Consider the following 17,197-nt stretch of genomic DNA (forward strand, 5'->3'; position numbering starts at 1 on the left):
GCTGATTACTTTAACTATCAAACACTCAGCCCCCCTACCTCCCCTACCTCCAAAAAAAGAAAAGAAAAAAATAAAACTTCAGTGTACTTCTTTTTAACTTAAAAAAATTTTTTAATGTTTATTTTTGAGAGAGAGAGACAGAGAGAGACAGAGAGAGAGAGACAGAGCATGAGTAGGGAAGGGGCAGAGAGAGAGGGAGACACAGAATCAAAAGCAGGCTGCAGTCTTTGAGCTGTCAGCACAGAACCTGCCGGGGGGCGTGAACCCGCGAAGCATGAGATCATGACCTGAGCTGAAGTCAGACTCTCAACCAACTGAGCCACCCAGGCATCCCCAGTGTACTTTTTAACATATTGCCATTAGAGCTGTTAACTATGTCTTCTGGAAGGTTTAGTGGGAAGAGGCAACTGTAGAGTTGGGCAGAACTTAGTCTGAATCATACCTAAGCCACTTCCTAGCTGTGTGGCCCTGATCAAATTATTTAGTCTTTCTGTATCCCACAATTTACTCATCTATAAAGTGGGGATAATAAGTCATCATAATAAAAATATCTGAGGTTAGGTTTCCTTATCTTTAAAGTGGGTTGGCTATATCCAACCTGCAGAGCTGTTGTGAAAATTAAATCAATAATTTATGTGAAGTACCATATTGCGTAGCTCGTGGTAGGCAGCTAATAAATGGTGATATTAATTATTGTTTTTATTAATAATATCATCTTTTATCTTTATGACTTTGGTGAGGAGGCTCATTCAATTCATTGTTTGTTATGCAAAAGGATACTGATAGGCTGAAAAATGTCATAAAGATCTGTAGATCATAGAAATAACCTATTAAGACACTAGAAACATAATGGGTAATCACAGGAATGGGAAGGTGTCAGATAAAGCAGAGGGAAATAACCGTAAAGGATAAGACTGAGATTTGTCTAAAATTATTTCAATTTAGGGGCACCCAGATAGCTCAGTCCGTTAAGTGTCCAGCTTCAGCTTAGGCATGGTCTCACGGCTCATGAGTTCAAGCCCTGCATCAGACTCTCTGCTATCAGCACAGAGCCTGCTTTGGATCCTCTGCCTCCCTCCTCTGCTCTCTCTCTCAAAAATAAACATTGAAAAAATAAAAATATTTCAAATCATGTGTGTAAAAATCATAAGATTAAAAGGTAAATGTTAAGAAATTATGAGTCAAACTATGGTAATCAAATGTTTACTGTATAAGGAACTGACACAAATCAGTAAGAAAAACTGTAAGACTATATTGCTTACAACAGTGCTGGGTTTTTTTTTAACGTTTTATTTATTTTTGAGACAGAGAGAGACAGAGCATGAATGGGGCAGGGGCAGAGAGAGAGGGAGACACAGAATCGGAAGCAGGCTCCAGGCTCCGAGCCATCAGCCCAGAGCCCGACGCGGGGCTCGAACTCACGGACCGCGAGATCGTGACCTGAGCCGAAGTCGGACACTCAACCGACTGAGCCACCCAGGCGCCCCCAGTGCTGTTTTTATAACCTCTCAAACTCAGTGGTTGGAAACTCTCTCACAGGCCTGGGATTTGGAAGAATATAGGCAGGTTTGGCTGGGCTTGCCTTGGCTGCAGGCTGCAGGTTAGGTTGAGGTCTGCTTCATGTTTCTCAATTTGGAGGCTAACCTAAAGGGGCAGTAGGTACTCAGAGTGTGTGCTTCTCCCGGCAATAGCAGAAGAGCAAGTAGACAAGGGGAATGTCTCTTGAGGCCTCCTCCTGGAACTGGTACTGCATCACTTCTGTCCACATTCTATTGGCTAAAGGAGATCACATGACCAAACCCAACAGCAGCGGAGATGGCAGATGTACTCTGCCCTCAATAATGGGTGGTGCTGCAAAGCCACAGGCCAAAGGGCATGGATGTATGATTTTAAAATACGGAGGGCATGGGGCACCTGGGTGGCTCACTCAGTTGAGCATCTGACTTCGGCTCAGGTCATGATCTCATGGTTCATGAGTTTGAGCCCAGCATCGGTCTCCCTGCTGTCAGAGCAGAGCCCGCTTCAGATCCTCTGTCTTCCCTCTCTTGCACTCTCTCTCCCTTTCAAAAAAAAAATGCAGAGGGCATGAAAAACTGAACAGTGACTCAACATACCACAGACTGCCAAGAAAGTAATAGGTGAAGTAAGATTGACCAAATGAGAAGATAAAGTTATCAGGTAACATGCCAAAAGTTGAATCTCAAAAAATCAAGTTGAAGTAACAATGAGAAATCACTTTTCATCTGCAAAATTAGCAAAAGTATTTCTAAAAATGATTAAACTCAGTCAGGATGAGGTAAAACAAGCAAATAAGTAAAAGATTTTCATTTTTATAGTAATAGTGCAAAGAAACAATGACATCTTTGAAGGTACTTAAAAGCTTGTTATTTATTTTCCTGAGCATGGTTTGAATTCTTGAGAGAATACATCAAAAAGGTAAAATTTGTCCTAAATTTCAATTTCTATGCCTAATAGAGCTAACACACACACATGCAAATAATTGTTTTGGATCCCATTTAATTTTTTTAGGAATTCTCTGCCTTTTTAACATAGTTCTAACACTTTTCTCTAATGTACTTCTCCTAGTAATAGTGATTTTCAAATGTTTTAAAGCTTTGGGACCCTATTTGAAGTCTAGAACAAAGTGGGAAAACCATGTGGCAATCAAAGTAGAGAAAATTCTGTTAGCATGGTTACTGTTATTACTCATAAGGATGATCATTACTTGTAAAATTATTATTTGCAGGGATTCACTTGCAAATTGCTAAGAAAACCTTTTCTCATGACAGTATCAGAAGTAAAAGAAATAGAAGTAGGTAAGTAAAGTCCCCTACCTCCTGAGTGTGTAAGTTACAGGGCCAAACATGATCCAGTTCTTGCATATTTAGTAATTTTCAAATGTCCCAAAGCTTGCAGTGCTTTAAATTCACTGCCTTCTCCTGTTCCCACATAGTAGCTAAAGCCTCCCAAATTTCCCTTCTCTCTCTATAATCTCCACCTTTCCATCTCCACCACCCCTACCTTTACCCAGGTAAGGTAAAGGTCAACAACTTCAAAAATACGTATTGCAACTATAGGTAGGTGGGTCCCCTCAATCCGGCCTTTAACTTCACCCCACATCCTGTTTCTGTCTTCCTAAACCATGGTGCAACCCTAGTTTAGTAAACAAACATGGTTCACCATTTCCCACCACATCGTTTTACTTCCTTGGCCTTTTTCAAAGGTTCTCCATAACCTGTATCCACCCCTAATGGGCAGGTCTGGCTGCATAATTTGGGGGGTTCAGTGCAAATTAAAATTGTAGGACTATTGGGCCAAAAATTATTAAGATTTTCAAAATGACAGCAGCAGAGCATCAAACCAAGTATGGGGCCGTTCTGAACACAGGGTCCTGTGTAACTACAGGGGGTGCATTGTGCCCACAAAGTTGGCCATGCCAACAGTCACCCATCGCTGTAGAGAGGCCACCATTCTTGCTGTCCAGCTTCCAAGTCTTCTTACATATTGTTTCCTCACCTGGAACACCGTCCTCCCAACACCCAGCTCCTGCCCACATTAAGCTTTAGTCTTTTCACAGACCTATCCATGTAGAGGCAACGAGTTGAGAGTTGGTCTTTACATATGTCTGATCCATCTCCTCCTATAGCTTATAGTAGTCCTGACCATCTACAAATCTACAAACATTAATTTAGACCTTAATGATATGCTTCCATGTGTTATTATCTTACTGTTTCATTCATTCATTCATTCATTCATTCACCAGATATTGTATGCCAAATATTTGCCATGACTTTGCTGGCACCGGGTATAGTAAGTCCCAAAACAGCAGAAACCTTGTTTTACTTGTTCACCATTCCATCCCCATAGTCTCACATAGTGATGGGCTCGTGGCAGATACTGAACAAATTGTTGTTGAATAACTGTTAACCAGTATTTTCTCTCCATCATATAGTGAGCTCCTAGAGACCAAGAACTGTTTTTATTTGTTCCAAGACTGCTGATTGAGAACCCGCTATGTGCCACATATTGTTCCAGACACAACAACACTGTTCTAGACAACTTTCTTTACTTCTTCTATATTTCCTAGCACATTATTATAAGTGAACATTTCCTGATCATTTTGTATTTGCCAGGAATTAGTCTAAGCCTTATCCATTATCTCATTTAATTCCCCCAATGATTCTATGAAATAGGTCCCATTTTATCCCCATTTTATAGATGACAAAATCGAGGCTCAAAGAGATTAAAGAACTGACCTAAAGTCAAAGACCTATTGGGGTTTGAACCCGGGTGACCAGACTCTACATTGCTAGGCTGCCTCCAATGAGTACTTTTTGATTGACTGACTTGACTGAAATAGAGAGCTCAAGGAAGAGTAGTATTGGTGGCTCAATACACCATCAAATAGGGGCTGTGTCCTGTAAAACCACTGTTAGGCAATTTCTTGACCAACACCAGATACAATAGGTGTATGGTTCTTTGCAAGCTTGTAATGTGGTAAATAGGACATAAACTGTGGCATCATTTACTTCATCATATGAACTTCCAGTCATAAAATGCTAAATAAAAGAGATGCCCACTAGGCTATCCAAGGATGCCTGGAAGAAGAGACCAGACATGAAGCTCCTAAATGTTAACTCTTTACTAGACAGAAGGTAAGCAATAAACTTTTTGGGCTGGGGTTCGGTTGTGGGACTCAGTAATTCCTGTTGACACCAACAAGCTTCCTAAGGCATTAGCAGGGGAAAAGGAGAAGGGTGGGAATAAGAAAACAAGAGAGAGGAAAATGGGAAGGCGTGAGTCTAATGAGATGTGGACTGGTCAGAGCCATCAAGAGCTGCCTTGGCTGCTCGGCCACTGTGGGCTGCTGCCCCGCAGGAGACAGAACACTTCAAATGAGCTTTAGGGACGCCTGGGTGGCTCAGTCAGTTAAGCATCTATCGACTCTTGATTTTGCCTCAGGTCGTGATCTTGCAATTTGTGAGTTCGAGCCCTCTGTTGGGCTCTGCGCTAACAGTGCTGACGGTTTGGAGCTTGCTTGGGATTTTCTCTCTCTCCCTCTCTCTGCTCCTCCCCAGCTCATGCTCTCTCTTTCTCTTACAATAAATAAAGTTAAAAATAAATAAATAAACAAATAAAATGAGCTTTACATGCAGCCAAAGGCACACGGAAGGGCTTTTAGTCCCATGGGGCTCAGCGAGATGGAGAGGGCAGGTCACCATGTCATACTTTGATTTCTGTTCCTCATCAAGTAAATGGACTCAGCTCCCTGCCTTTGAAAGAAGTAAAAACAAGGCCCAGGTTGATGCTGTGTGCTGGGTTTGGTAATGGGGGATTCATGCGATTCGTGTGATGTGTGATAAGATGCAGGGAGTGAAAGCAGCTATTAACACTGATTAACTCAAAATTTGACCACCGGCACACACAGCCATTGTTTCCAACAGCACTCTCTAGCGATGGGCTTTGTCTGGCTGGCTTCACAAGAGACAAATGCCATTACAGGAGACCAAATAACCTTATTTAGGCAGCCGTCAGATAATAGAGACGCTCTAGGTATTAGCCTGACTGCATTAGTTTGATTTGTTACTACTGTTCACCTTGTCCTGGGTATTAATGGAGACAAAGGCTTGGAATTACCAGGAGCAGAGATAAGCTGTGGATTAGAGCCTGTGTGTTTTGAGGGAAAGACAATTCTATCTCGGGTTTTCATTTCCATTTCCACCTTGCTTGATTTTTCCTCAAAGTTAAAGTCCAGCTTTTTCCCTGAATATCATTATATTCACTCCAAAGTACTAGCAGTTATAATTGCTTAAAAAAAAAAAAAGTTACTAACTCATTATTTCCTCTAACAAGATCAATCAGTCTTTATCTTTGGAAATGATTTTGGGGGAAATTCACTTATAATCTTGTATATTATTTTGCTTCTTTGAATATTTTAATATATTACAGACTCACTTCAAAACATTTAATGATATTATGTTATTAGTATCTGAAAATATGTGAAATATCTGAAAGAACATGCATATTATATTCATAGTTACTTCTTTAATATTACAAATTCTAGTATTATTTAAATTTTTTCTGACTTCCAAATGTTATTTTTTATAGATGCATTGTTTCTATTATAAATGATTTCAGTTATAAGTATGTACCTTCAGTTGTAAACACAAGTTGTCTCAATGATAGATAAAATTGAATTTTAGACGCACGTAAATAGGTTATATTATGGTCACTAGAGAATTCTGAGATAATGATATTCTAGAGTTATTGTTTCTTTCCTCACCAGACTTTTTATAGGTATGACCAGGTTTTATAACTAAAAAATAAATTTAAGTGCATTATTAGTTATTAATCAATGTTTGTGATATTGTTTCATTTTTTTCAAAGTCTAACACTTTATATAGAAATTTCCCACTCTTCACAGGTTTAATTTCAGGTAAATTCTAGATAAACTATGATTACTCTCTGAAATATCAATTTGTGAAAAGTACTACTTTAAAAATACTTAAGTGTTAATATTGTAAAATAGCTTATAATATGCAGGGCTGAAATCCTCTTCTAAACTAAGCAAACATTAGGAAAGGGATAGAGCTAGATGTCTGACATGGCAAGATGACAGAAAGATGCACAGAATGTTAAGTGTGATGACATTTAAAAAAATAATAAATAGAGGGGCACCTGGGTGGCTCAGTTGGTTAAGCGACCAACTTCAGGTCATGATCTCATAATTCGTGGGTTTGAGCCCACATCCCACACCCGGCTCTTTGCGGACAGGGTGGAGTCTGGTTGGATCCGGTCTTCCTCTCTCTCTGCCCCTCGCCGGCTTGTGCACACACACTATCTCTCTCCCTCTCTCGCAAGAATAAACATTTTTTAAAAAAACTTTTAAAAAAGTAACAAATAGAAATGCGTGTGTATATCTATGTATACATAGGTACCTGCCTTCGTGTAGAAAAAGAGACATAACAATGTTTAATGATGATTATCTGGGAAGGATGAGGCTTGAGAGAGATTTTCTTCTATTTCTACATTACTTGAATTGTTTACAATATGTAAATATGATGTTTGGGATAAAAATAAAAGACTGTTTGAGAAGCCTACCCATCACGTGACACTTTCCTCTCCAACGCACTCCAGTTGACTTCCAGTCCTCAACTTAATATAACTTCACAGAAACCTAATGAAGAGCAAAGAAAGCTCCCAGTGGATGAATTCTTACTGATATATTTCACAAATAGTAATTCACATTTTGTATTAGTGAAAGCAGCTCCTTATATTGGGAAAAATGGCCCAGTCTGACAGTAAACTTCCTTGGAAAACATGTAATGCCTCTGGTTTTCCAGTGGCTGCCCTTCTGTTCTTCCTCCCTCTCCATCTCAGCAATAGTGGAACAGAATAAGACCGTCTATTGCTGACTAGTTGTTGGGACACAGAGCTCTCTATCCCAAATGTGCTCTCCCTAAATGATCTTTTAAAAGCTCTAAAATCTGAGTCACACTCCTTTTCCTCAGTGATAATATGCACACTCCTTTTCACCTTTCTCATGCAATTAAACAAACAAAAATGTATATAGTAGGTATAGATTCAATAATTCAACAAGAATCTTCTACTGTGGTCGTTGCTAGGAAAGAAGAGAACAGAGGAGCAGGAAAGAAAAGGGAAGGGAGAATTCAACTCAATGAGGACAGCTGAAATATAGTTTCCAGGAGACCAAGTCAAAGTCCTCAAGCAAACATTTCAAAGAGCATACCCACTCTGGCCTTCCACTAATTAACTAGAAAACAAACACCCAGACTTCCAGTGGTAGGACTTCTTTTTTGTGATGCATCTTACCCATTCCTTCCCATCTTTAGTTGATAGGTACAATGGCAAGTGCAAGGAAAATACATAGTTTTTGTCCCAAAAAAGTGCCCTGATTTTTTCTAGCGACTATGTCACAGCACATACAAAAGGCAGATCAGTTACCTCATCAGTCAACGTATTACTTGTAACAACAAAATATACAGTTGTTTGGAAACCACTAAACTAGAAATAGATATTAGCCCGATGATCATTATTCCTTTAATGAATGAAAGTAAAACACAACATTAAATAGCTAGGAAAATATTTTAAAATTTGCATGTATTTGCAGCTCAATCCTTTTTGCAATATAATACCAAGGGTATGAATATGACAACTGATGTCTTTCTATCTCTACTTTGGCATAATGATTTTGCTTAAAAAAAAACAGCTTGAAACTGGCATGCTAGAAGGATTTGTATTGATACGTGGTGAGAAAGTTTCAATGCTTTATGTCAGAAATTAAGAGGAGCTAATAATCATGTTTCAAAATGCACTTGAAGAAAACTAATTGAAACAGAGCATATCTTTGTGCCATTCTCCAGATTATTTTACTTGAATTATTCTGTAAATAGAATCCAGCTTATGGAGTCACTTAGTCATGAGCTTGCTGATTTTAGCGAACTAGTTTCTTAGATTAAATTTGCTCACTTAAAAAATAGCTGGCTTTTTCTGAAAATGTTTATTAAAATATATAGGAAAGGCCTTTATTGTAACTAAAAGTGCCCATGTATAATAGGTACCATGTTTTAATAGTGAATATTTACAATATATTTTCGGAAGAAAAATGACAACACACTCAGATTAAATGCAGAAAAGATCACATTTTTAAAATTTGATATCTCCACTGATTCCTCGGGTTCTGCAATTGTAAAATAATCTCACGTGGTCAGTTTTCCGTCTACTCCAGGAGATTCGTGTTGAAATTTTTTTTCGCCATTAGAAACTGTGATTCTCTATGGGACCTTTTCAGCTTTGCACGCCGATTTTGGAACCAGATCTAAAATTAAGGAAAAATAAAGTAGATCTCAGGAACATTATTTTACTATTCTTAACATTTCCATCATCACAGGTAACAGCTAAGTTTGAAAATTACCTGGATTCTGTCTTCCTCTAGATTCAGTTTTCGAGCTAAGTCTTCTCTGATATCAATGCCAGGATAGCAGTTTACTCTAAAGACATTTTCCAACACTTCAATCTATGAATAAGGTAATAGTTACATAAAATGTTGATATTTCGTATGTCATTATAAAATGGGCTTTAATTCGTATAGCAACATAATTGTATTTACATCTTGGGCAATTAATCTATATATGCCTTTTACATTTTTTAAATGACTATCCAGAAACTGTCAAAAAAAAAAAAAAACACCTCCATAGAGTCTATTGTTTCGTTAACAAGGCTTCTAAACTGAGATCCCAAAGTGATTGGGCTTTTGCCCAACAGGGTGTTAGTTAAAACCTTTGTATTATCATTACTGCTTGAAAAAACTTCCCACCTGGTTTTGAGTAAAAGCGGTTCTTGGTCTTCGTCCTCTATACCAACTCAGTTCTCTTTTCAAAGACAGTCTTTCTGAGGGTGAAAAGTAATTTTCACATTTCAAAAATCTTTCTTCTGGCACTGGACGATCCACAGTATAAGGGAATGAGATCCCGTTAGGAAGGCTCGGGATATGTACACATAGGTTAATATCTTTCCCTAAAAGCAGAAAAATAAACTCCATCTTAGATGTCCAAACCTGTATTCCACAAAGTTCTATAAGAAGGAATTTCAGGAAGTTGTCTTTAATTTTCCTGGGGAAATTCCTCTGGGTTTCACAAGAGAACTGACCTCTCATCAACCAAAAACCAAAAAGCAAACAAAGATGGAGATCCTGCCTTGCTGCTAGAGAACATTTTGATCTCTGAATGTCATATATTTTTTCAGTGAAAAAATAGAATATCTGATGTGTCAAATACAAGAGACCTTCTGAAATAAATGCAGGTTCTTGGCATTTCCTGTGAATGAACTTTATACTCCCTTGGATCTAAGGCCAATTCTCTTTTCATTTCCTATAGAACTCAGCTGGAGGCACTGAAAGTCCTAGATACTTCAGTTATGTAATTGGATGAAACTGCAGTTTTTCTCTAACTCTACGTAATATGAAATAAAGGCCAAAATAAACACTGCAGACGAAATAACAAAGAATTTAAAAAATTAACTTGTGGTGTACCTGAGGAGCCGCAGGTGTCTGCCCAGGGCCTGTGGGGTTTCATTGATGGAACACAGTCTTTCTTCTGGTCCAATCCCAAAATGCTCTCAATTGAAAAGGAGCAGGGCGAGGGTTTGGTTTCCCCATGCCGAGCCCCTTCCTGTAGGCTGGGAGACATCCTCGAGTGGGCTGCACAGAACAGCGGCTCTGGCCTCTCCTTGCTTCTTGGCTGGCTCTGCCCCATGTGTACAGGGCTGGGATCTTCCTGTGGTTCACCTCCTGGCTCTGCTGACAAGGGGGCTGGATTTAGAACGTCACTAATTAAAATCCTGTCTTAGAAAGTTTTAGCATGTCAATGAACACTCTCCCAGCCAGCAGCTTGAGGAGTTAATTGTTTATTTGTTTGCAAGTAATTAGCAACTAATGGCTACACCAGGGGGGCCACCTACAGGGACAAAAAGTGTTATCTCTCCTAAGCAGAACACAGACTTAACTTTCTCGAAAGAAGTGATGCACAAACTAGCACTCCTCTTTTATTTGAAATCATTAATGTATAAAATCATGCCTTTTATTCTGAAGTTTATACCTTCATGGACTCCAGTTACCTAAACACACAGGCAAGATAGGAGAGCAGTCAAGTAATAAATAATCTAATTTAAGTGAATTTTCTTCCAAGGAAATTGGAAAAAATAATAATCTCTTAATGCTATTACGGTAATTCCAATGAAAATGCCTGTTTTTCATATGCATATGTAATAGTGAATGTTGTCAATGAAAACACAATAGTATTTGGAGTGCAGCATACCGGAAAAGGTTGGCAATGTTATTAACACTGAGTGTAATTGTCTTCCAAGTGCCTGGATTAATTCATAAGGAACAGTTGCACCAAGTATTTTAAATAATTAATGAGCTAATTCCATTCTTTCATCTTTTCTTTTAAATGAGACAGATACAAGTTTATGTGAAGATCATATGTAACCACCTGCAAGTAACTTAAAAGCATGACTGTTCAAACTAAAAGGAAGAATTTCTCTTCCCAGCAGGGTTGTTTCAAAGAACAGAGCATGATTCACTGTATTTTCTTAAAGAAGAATTTCCCTGTGTTGATTTTTTGAGGGGCTGGGAAGTCTTCACAAAGACAATAAGATTTGTGAAAAATAACCAAGAACAGAATATTTTCATTTCATCCTCCTAAGAAAACTTGAAATTAAAAGAGAAATGCAGCTGCTAATTGGGAAGACTGTGAAGTAAGCACACCCTCAGATAGTGCAATATTTTTAGTCCTTGTACTCTGTGGCTCCTCTTTTTCCAGTACCTTCTTGAGGATAAATTTAAGAGTTCAACTTTATCCAGGATTTAAACAACTATGAGACAATTCTTCAGGGAAGAGGAAAAGTAGTCTCCACTCATAGAGGAAATGGACTCTACAGGATGGAGCTCAGCTTCATCTGATTTTATCCTATCATGAGGTACAAATATTGAACTAAATTCCTCTTTAAGCAGCTTCTAGAATGAACAAAGGATTCACATACAAAACATCAACAGGCACACAGAAGGATGGGTTTATAAATACAGGTGTAAAGCCATTGTAAGAATGAACAAACTAGTAAACATTTAATGCCTCATGGAGGTTTTGCCTCTAGCGTCTTGGAATGTAGACTGTGTAAAGGAGGGTGACCTTACCCTGAGGAAGACTTGGAGGAAGAGAGAGAATTCAAGACCTTCACAGATTCCTTTCTCTTGAGACATTCATCCATCCACCTGTTCATTCCACTATTGGTTGAGCATCTACTCAGTACCAGAAAGAACAGGATCCTTGCCCTCATGAAGCTCACAGTGGTATCGGGTGGGGTGGGGGTGGGGAGCAAACAATATTTGTAACAGTAATTATAAGTCAGTAAATTACCTTATATGTTAACTGGTGATAAAAATGGAAAAAGGAAGCGGGGAGCCAGGTAAGCCGGCTCATCAGTGCAGGAGGTGGAGATCCTGAAATCCTAACCCCACAGATTAGTGCCCTAGTGCACAAATTGCAATGCTCCTACAGCACACACTGAAGCAACTCTAATCCCCAATTTCTTCCTTATCAACAAGGACATTCCAATATCTTTACTGTTTGAGTTGACTTTATCTGGACTTACATAATACCATTTTATATATGGATGGTAGATGAAAATAAAAGGTAGGAAAGAATTTCTCTAAAAATATCAGGGAAACATTTTCTTATATATTTATTCAACAAATTTTATAGAGCACTTACTATGTGCTAGACACCATTCTAGGTGCTAGATATCAGTGATGAACAAGGTAATTTCAGAGAGGGATAAACTCACTGAGAGGAAGAAACAAAATGTCAACCTCTCCCATTTACTACCTTTTGCCTTATTATGTTTTATATCTGTTTATTATGTTTGTTTTCTATTATCTGTTTCCTATCTCTAGAATTTTTGTCTTTTTGTTCATTCCCTGGCATCCAAAAACAGTGCTTGGCTCATACTAGATGAAAGAATCTCATTGTTTCTTTTTGCATTCCTTCAAATAAAGTTGGGCATTTATTTCTTCATGTTTTTCAGCCAATACGTGCTCTTTCTATTGTGAAATGATGGCTTATGTCTGTCTTAGTCTGTTCAGGCTGGTCTAACAAAATACCACAGACTGGGTAGCTGATAAACAACAGAAAGTTATTCCTCACAGTTCTGGAGGCTGGAAGTCTGAGATCAGGGCACTGGCATGGTTGGGTGAGGGCTCTCTTCCAGGTGGCAGATTTCTCCTTATCTTCACATGGCAGAAGGGGCTAGGGAACTCTCCAGGACCTTTTATAAGAAACTAATCCCATTCATGAGGGCTCCGCCCTCATGACCTAATCACCTCCTAAGGGCTCCCACCTCCTAATACCATCACAAGGGGTATTAGGATTGCAACATATGAATTTTGGTGGGACACACACATTCAGACCATAACATGTCCTTAGCCCATTTTGTTTTAAATTAGGGTATTTTTTTGGTTGTTGTTTCTTAATGATAAGAGTTTTTCATATATTAAAAGATGATAACTCTTTGGTATGTGTAATAAATATTTCCCCCATTTTGCCCTTGATATTTTGACTTTATTGATGCTTTTTTTTCTCGTATGAAGCTTCATATAGTAAAATGTGTTGATATTACCCTTTATGATTTCTACCTTTAAAAAGGGCCTTTCTGGCTCCATTTATGGTAGTAATGAAGTAGCTTCTATTGTACCTACCCTCCCACAGATACAAATTATAAACTCTGGACGAAATGTTTTTTAAAACTACCCCAAAGTACTGAAAAGTAGTCCCAAACAGGGAAAATACATTTAGAAGAGATAAATAGCACTGGGTGAGCTTTCCATTTTTATGGCTTTTTGTCTGAAAGCAGGCACCAGTCAACACTATGTGGGAGGATGTACGATCTTATTGGCTTAAGGAACCAAAGGAGAGAGGTCAAGTCAACCACAGCAGCTAGGAAGTGACAGAGAATCCTAGGAAGGAAAGAGATACAGGGAAAGGCCCCAAATTCTGCATATAAATTCTGCCCAAATCCCCGGATGACTTCTGAATTTGGCATGCACATGGAAAACACCAAACATCTCAGCTAATCCTAAAATGATTGAACAAAAATTTCAACCGATGATGACCACAAGGGAAACAGAGCTTAGATACAGTTTGAGCACAGACTGATAAAACAAAACAAACAAACAAACAAACAAATGCAAATCAACATTCTTCAGACAGATAAAATAGAATCTGGAGACTATAAATATCATTTACAGAGTCCAGGATACAACACAACATTATTAGCCATATGAAGAAACTGGAAAATGTGTCCCATATTGACAAGAAAATGCAATCAATGGAGACAGATCCAGGGGTGATACAGATGTTGGAATTAGCTGACAAGTTTTGAGAGCAGTAAATGTAAAGATGCTTAAGGACATAAATGAAAATGTGCTCATAATGAATGTACAGACAGTATCCATCATCAGAGAAATAATAACTACAAAAAAATCAAATGTAACTTCTATTACTGAAAAATAAAATATGAGAGATAAGAAATTCACTGGGTAGGCTTAACAGTATATAGGAGATGCCAGAAGAGTCAGTGAACTTGAAGATATATTAATGAATATGATCTGATCTGAAGAATACACAGGAAAAAACATTAAAAATAACATCAGCAGAGTCTGAGTAACCTGTAAGACAATAAAACAATATCTAGCATATGTGTAATTGGAATTACAGAGGGAGAAATAGAGAAGATATGGTAGAAAAAATATTTGAAGAAATAATGGCTGAAGTTTTCCAAAATTTGGTGAAAGACATAAATTTATAGTTTCAAGAAGCTCAAAGAACCTCAGTAGGATAAACACAAGCAAAACTACATCTAGGTATATCATAGTCAAACGGATAAAACCAAAGATAAAGAGAAAAATTTGAAAGGATTCAGAGAAAAATGGTATATTATATACATAAGAATAACAATATGATTTGACTGAGTTCTCATCAGAAACAATGGAGGCCAGAAGACAATGAAACATCTTTAAAGTGCTAAAAGGAAAAATAAGCTTTTCAACCCAGAATTCTATGTCCAACAAAAATATCTCAGAAAATGAAAGCAAAAGAAAGACATCTCAAGATACATAAAAACAAAGAGATTTATCACCACCAGACCTGTACTACAACAAAGTGACCAGTGTGACCTCCACTGTTAGGTGTTATGGGGCACTGTGGGTTCTGCTTTGATCTTTTGGATAGCTCTCTCCAGGGGAAGCCAGCCACCATGCCCTGAGGACACTTAAGTAAAGCTGTGGAAAGCCCACATGGAGAGGAATTGAAGTTTTTGCCAACAGTCAATACCAAGTTGCCAGGTATGTGAGTGAGTCACTTGGGAAGTGAATCCTCCAGTCCTAGTAAAACCTTCAGATGAATGAAGCCCCAGCTGACATCTGACCACAATCTTAATGGATACTCTCAGACAGGACTGGATATCCAAATCACTCCTGAATTTCTGACACAAAGAAACTGTGAGAGGTATTAAATAAACACTGCTGTTTTAAACCACTTTTAGTTGATTTGTTATACAGCACTAGATAATTTACATAAGCCTCCATCATAAGAAACTGGGTTGGGGTGGGAGGACAAAATAATATCATAGTTAGAAGAAGAGAAAAAATATAAGAGCAGAAATGAATAAAATCTAAAACAAACAAAGTTGGTCTTCTGAAATAATCAACAAAATTGATAAAACTATAGGCAGACTAATCAAGAATAAAAGAAGGGTGCCTAGCTGGCTCAGTTGGTAGAACATGCAACTCTAGATCTTGGGGTTGTGAGTTGGAGCCCTGTGTTGGATGTATAGATTACTTAAAAACAAAATCTTTAAAAAAAAAAAAAAAGAGAGAGAACACAGAACACAAATTACTAATATCAGGAATAAAGAGGTGATATTACTATAGAGACTACAGATCATTAAAAAGATAAAAGAATATTATTAACAACTTTATACCAACAAATTCAACAACTTACACGAAATAGATAAAAATCTTGAAACACTATGATTACCAAAATTGAGACAAGATGAACTAGAATATATGACTGCTTGGATATCTATTAAAGAAATTATTTCACACACAAAAAACTCCAGGCCCAGATAACTTCATTGATGAAATTTATCAGATATTTAAAGAACAGTCTTATACAAATACCATCTTACACAAACTCCTTCATAAAATGGAAAGGGACCCTCCTAAATTCATTGCATGAGTCATGAATAACACTGATAACAAAAAATTTCCAGAAAAATTATAGACAAATATCCCTTAGGAACACAGACACAAAATCTTTAAGACATTAGCAAATAGAATATAGAAACACAAAAAAGATAATAAATTATGACCGAGGCTTTTCTCAGAAAGGAAAGGATGGTTTAACATTCAAAAATCAATGTAATTAACCATTAATAGAAAAAAAGATAATCATGTGATCGTTTTATCAGATGCAAAAAAATACTCATTTGTGACTATAAAAAATCAGCAAATTAGGTTTAGAAGTAACTTCCTCAATATGACAGAGGGCATCTATAGAAATTGTCAACTAACATTTGTTTGTTTACTTATTTATAAAGCTTATTTATTTAAGTAATCTCTACACCCAAAATGGGGCTCTAACTCACAACCCCAAGATCAAGAGCTATGCACTCCTCTGAATGAGTCCACTGGGTGCTTGTTCTAAACATCAAATTTAATGGTGAAATATTGGGGTGTCTGGGTGGCTCAGTCAGTTAAGTATCTGACTGTTGATTTTGGCTCAGGTCATGATCTCACGGTTTGTGAGTTTGAGCCCTGCACTGGGTTCTGCATTGACAGTGCAGAGCCTGTTTGGGATTCTCTCTCTGCCCCTCCCCCACTCACACATGTACTCTTGTGCTCTCTCTCTCAAATAAACTCGTGAAATATTGAATGCTTTCTCTCTAAGAATAGAAACAAGCCAAGGATGTTCACTTTCAGTATTTCTATCCAACACTATATTGGATCTAAGCCAGTGTAATAAGACAAGAAAAAGAAAGAAAACTCATATAGATCAGAAAGGAAGAATTAGGGGTGCCTGGGTGGCTCAGTCGGTTGAGCATCTGACTTCAGCTCAGGTCATGATTTCGCATTGATGAGTTCAAGCCCCGTGTCGGGCTCTGTGCTGACAGCTCAAAGCCTGGAGCCTGCTTCGGATTCCATGTCTCCCTCTCTGTCTGCCCCTCCCCCGCTCATGCTCTTTCTCTCTCTGTCTCAAAAATAAATAAATGTTAAAAAAAAATTAAAAAACAAAGAAAGGAAGAATTAAACTTCTCTATTCACAGATGACATAATTGTTTACATTGAAAAATCTTAAGAATCTACAAAATAGATACTAAAACTAATACGTAAATTTAGCAAAATCATAAATCAAAGGTAAATATACAAAAATCAATTTAATTCTATATGTTAGCAGCCAACAACAAAACATATACCTGCTATGATCCAGCAATTCCATTTCTAGAAAAATGAAAACATATGTCCACAAAAAGCTTGCATGAGAGTGGTGCCTGGGTGGCTCAGTTGGTTGAGTGTCCGACTCTTGATTTTGGCACAGGTCATGATTCCAGGGTCATGGAATCA

At 37.8% G+C, this 17,197-nt stretch overlaps 1 protein-coding gene and 1 long non-coding RNA gene across 5 annotated transcripts in view; one reads left to right on the forward strand and one right to left on the reverse strand.

Moving 5' to 3' along the window:
- The window catches only part of LOC125929505 (uncharacterized), a 50,665-nt gene extending 33,845 nt beyond the window's left edge, over positions 1-16,820 (forward strand). For 2 of the 4 annotated variants that reach the window (XR_007459884.1, XR_007459883.1), the window contains one exon: positions 10,980-16,820. This is a non-coding gene — a long non-coding RNA (uncharacterized LOC125929505). Of the gene's footprint in view, positions 1-8,956 lie in introns of all 4 variants that reach the window. The other 2 variants (XR_007459885.1, XR_007459886.1) reach the window with 2 other exon arrangements.
- On the reverse strand, positions 8,741-10,223 carry HESX1 (HESX homeobox 1). The gene is made up of 4 exons (XM_049640765.1): positions 10,052-10,223; positions 9,338-9,537; positions 8,936-9,037; positions 8,741-8,839 (listed from the first exon to the last, which is right to left on the reverse strand). The coding sequence occupies exons 1-4, from the start codon at positions 10,206-10,208 to the stop codon at positions 8,741-8,743; spliced, it is 558 nt and encodes a 185-aa protein (XP_049496722.1). The 5' UTR covers positions 10,209-10,223.
- Positions 16,821-17,197: the final 377 nt, after the last annotated feature.

Source organism: Panthera uncia, chromosome A2, assembly GCF_023721935.1.
Source record: "Panthera uncia isolate 11264 chromosome A2, Puncia_PCG_1.0, whole genome shotgun sequence".
Taxonomy (NCBI): Eukaryota; Metazoa; Chordata; class Mammalia; order Carnivora; family Felidae; genus Panthera; species Panthera uncia.

Bases quoted from the DNA above. Each gene is read 5' to 3' on its own strand.
- HESX1 (XM_049640765.1), bottom strand. From the start codon at position 10,208: ATGTCTCCCAGCCTACAGGAAGGGGCTCGGCATGGGGAAACCAAACCC. The intron at 9,038-9,337 runs GTGGGAAGTTTT...CCTTATTCATAG, and splicing joins CCGCTTTTACTCAAAACCAG to ATTGAAGTGTTGGAAAATGT. The intron at 8,840-8,935 runs GTAATTTTCAAA...CCTTAATTTTAG, and splicing joins TAGAGGAAGACAGAATCCAG to ATCTGGTTCCAAAATCGGCG.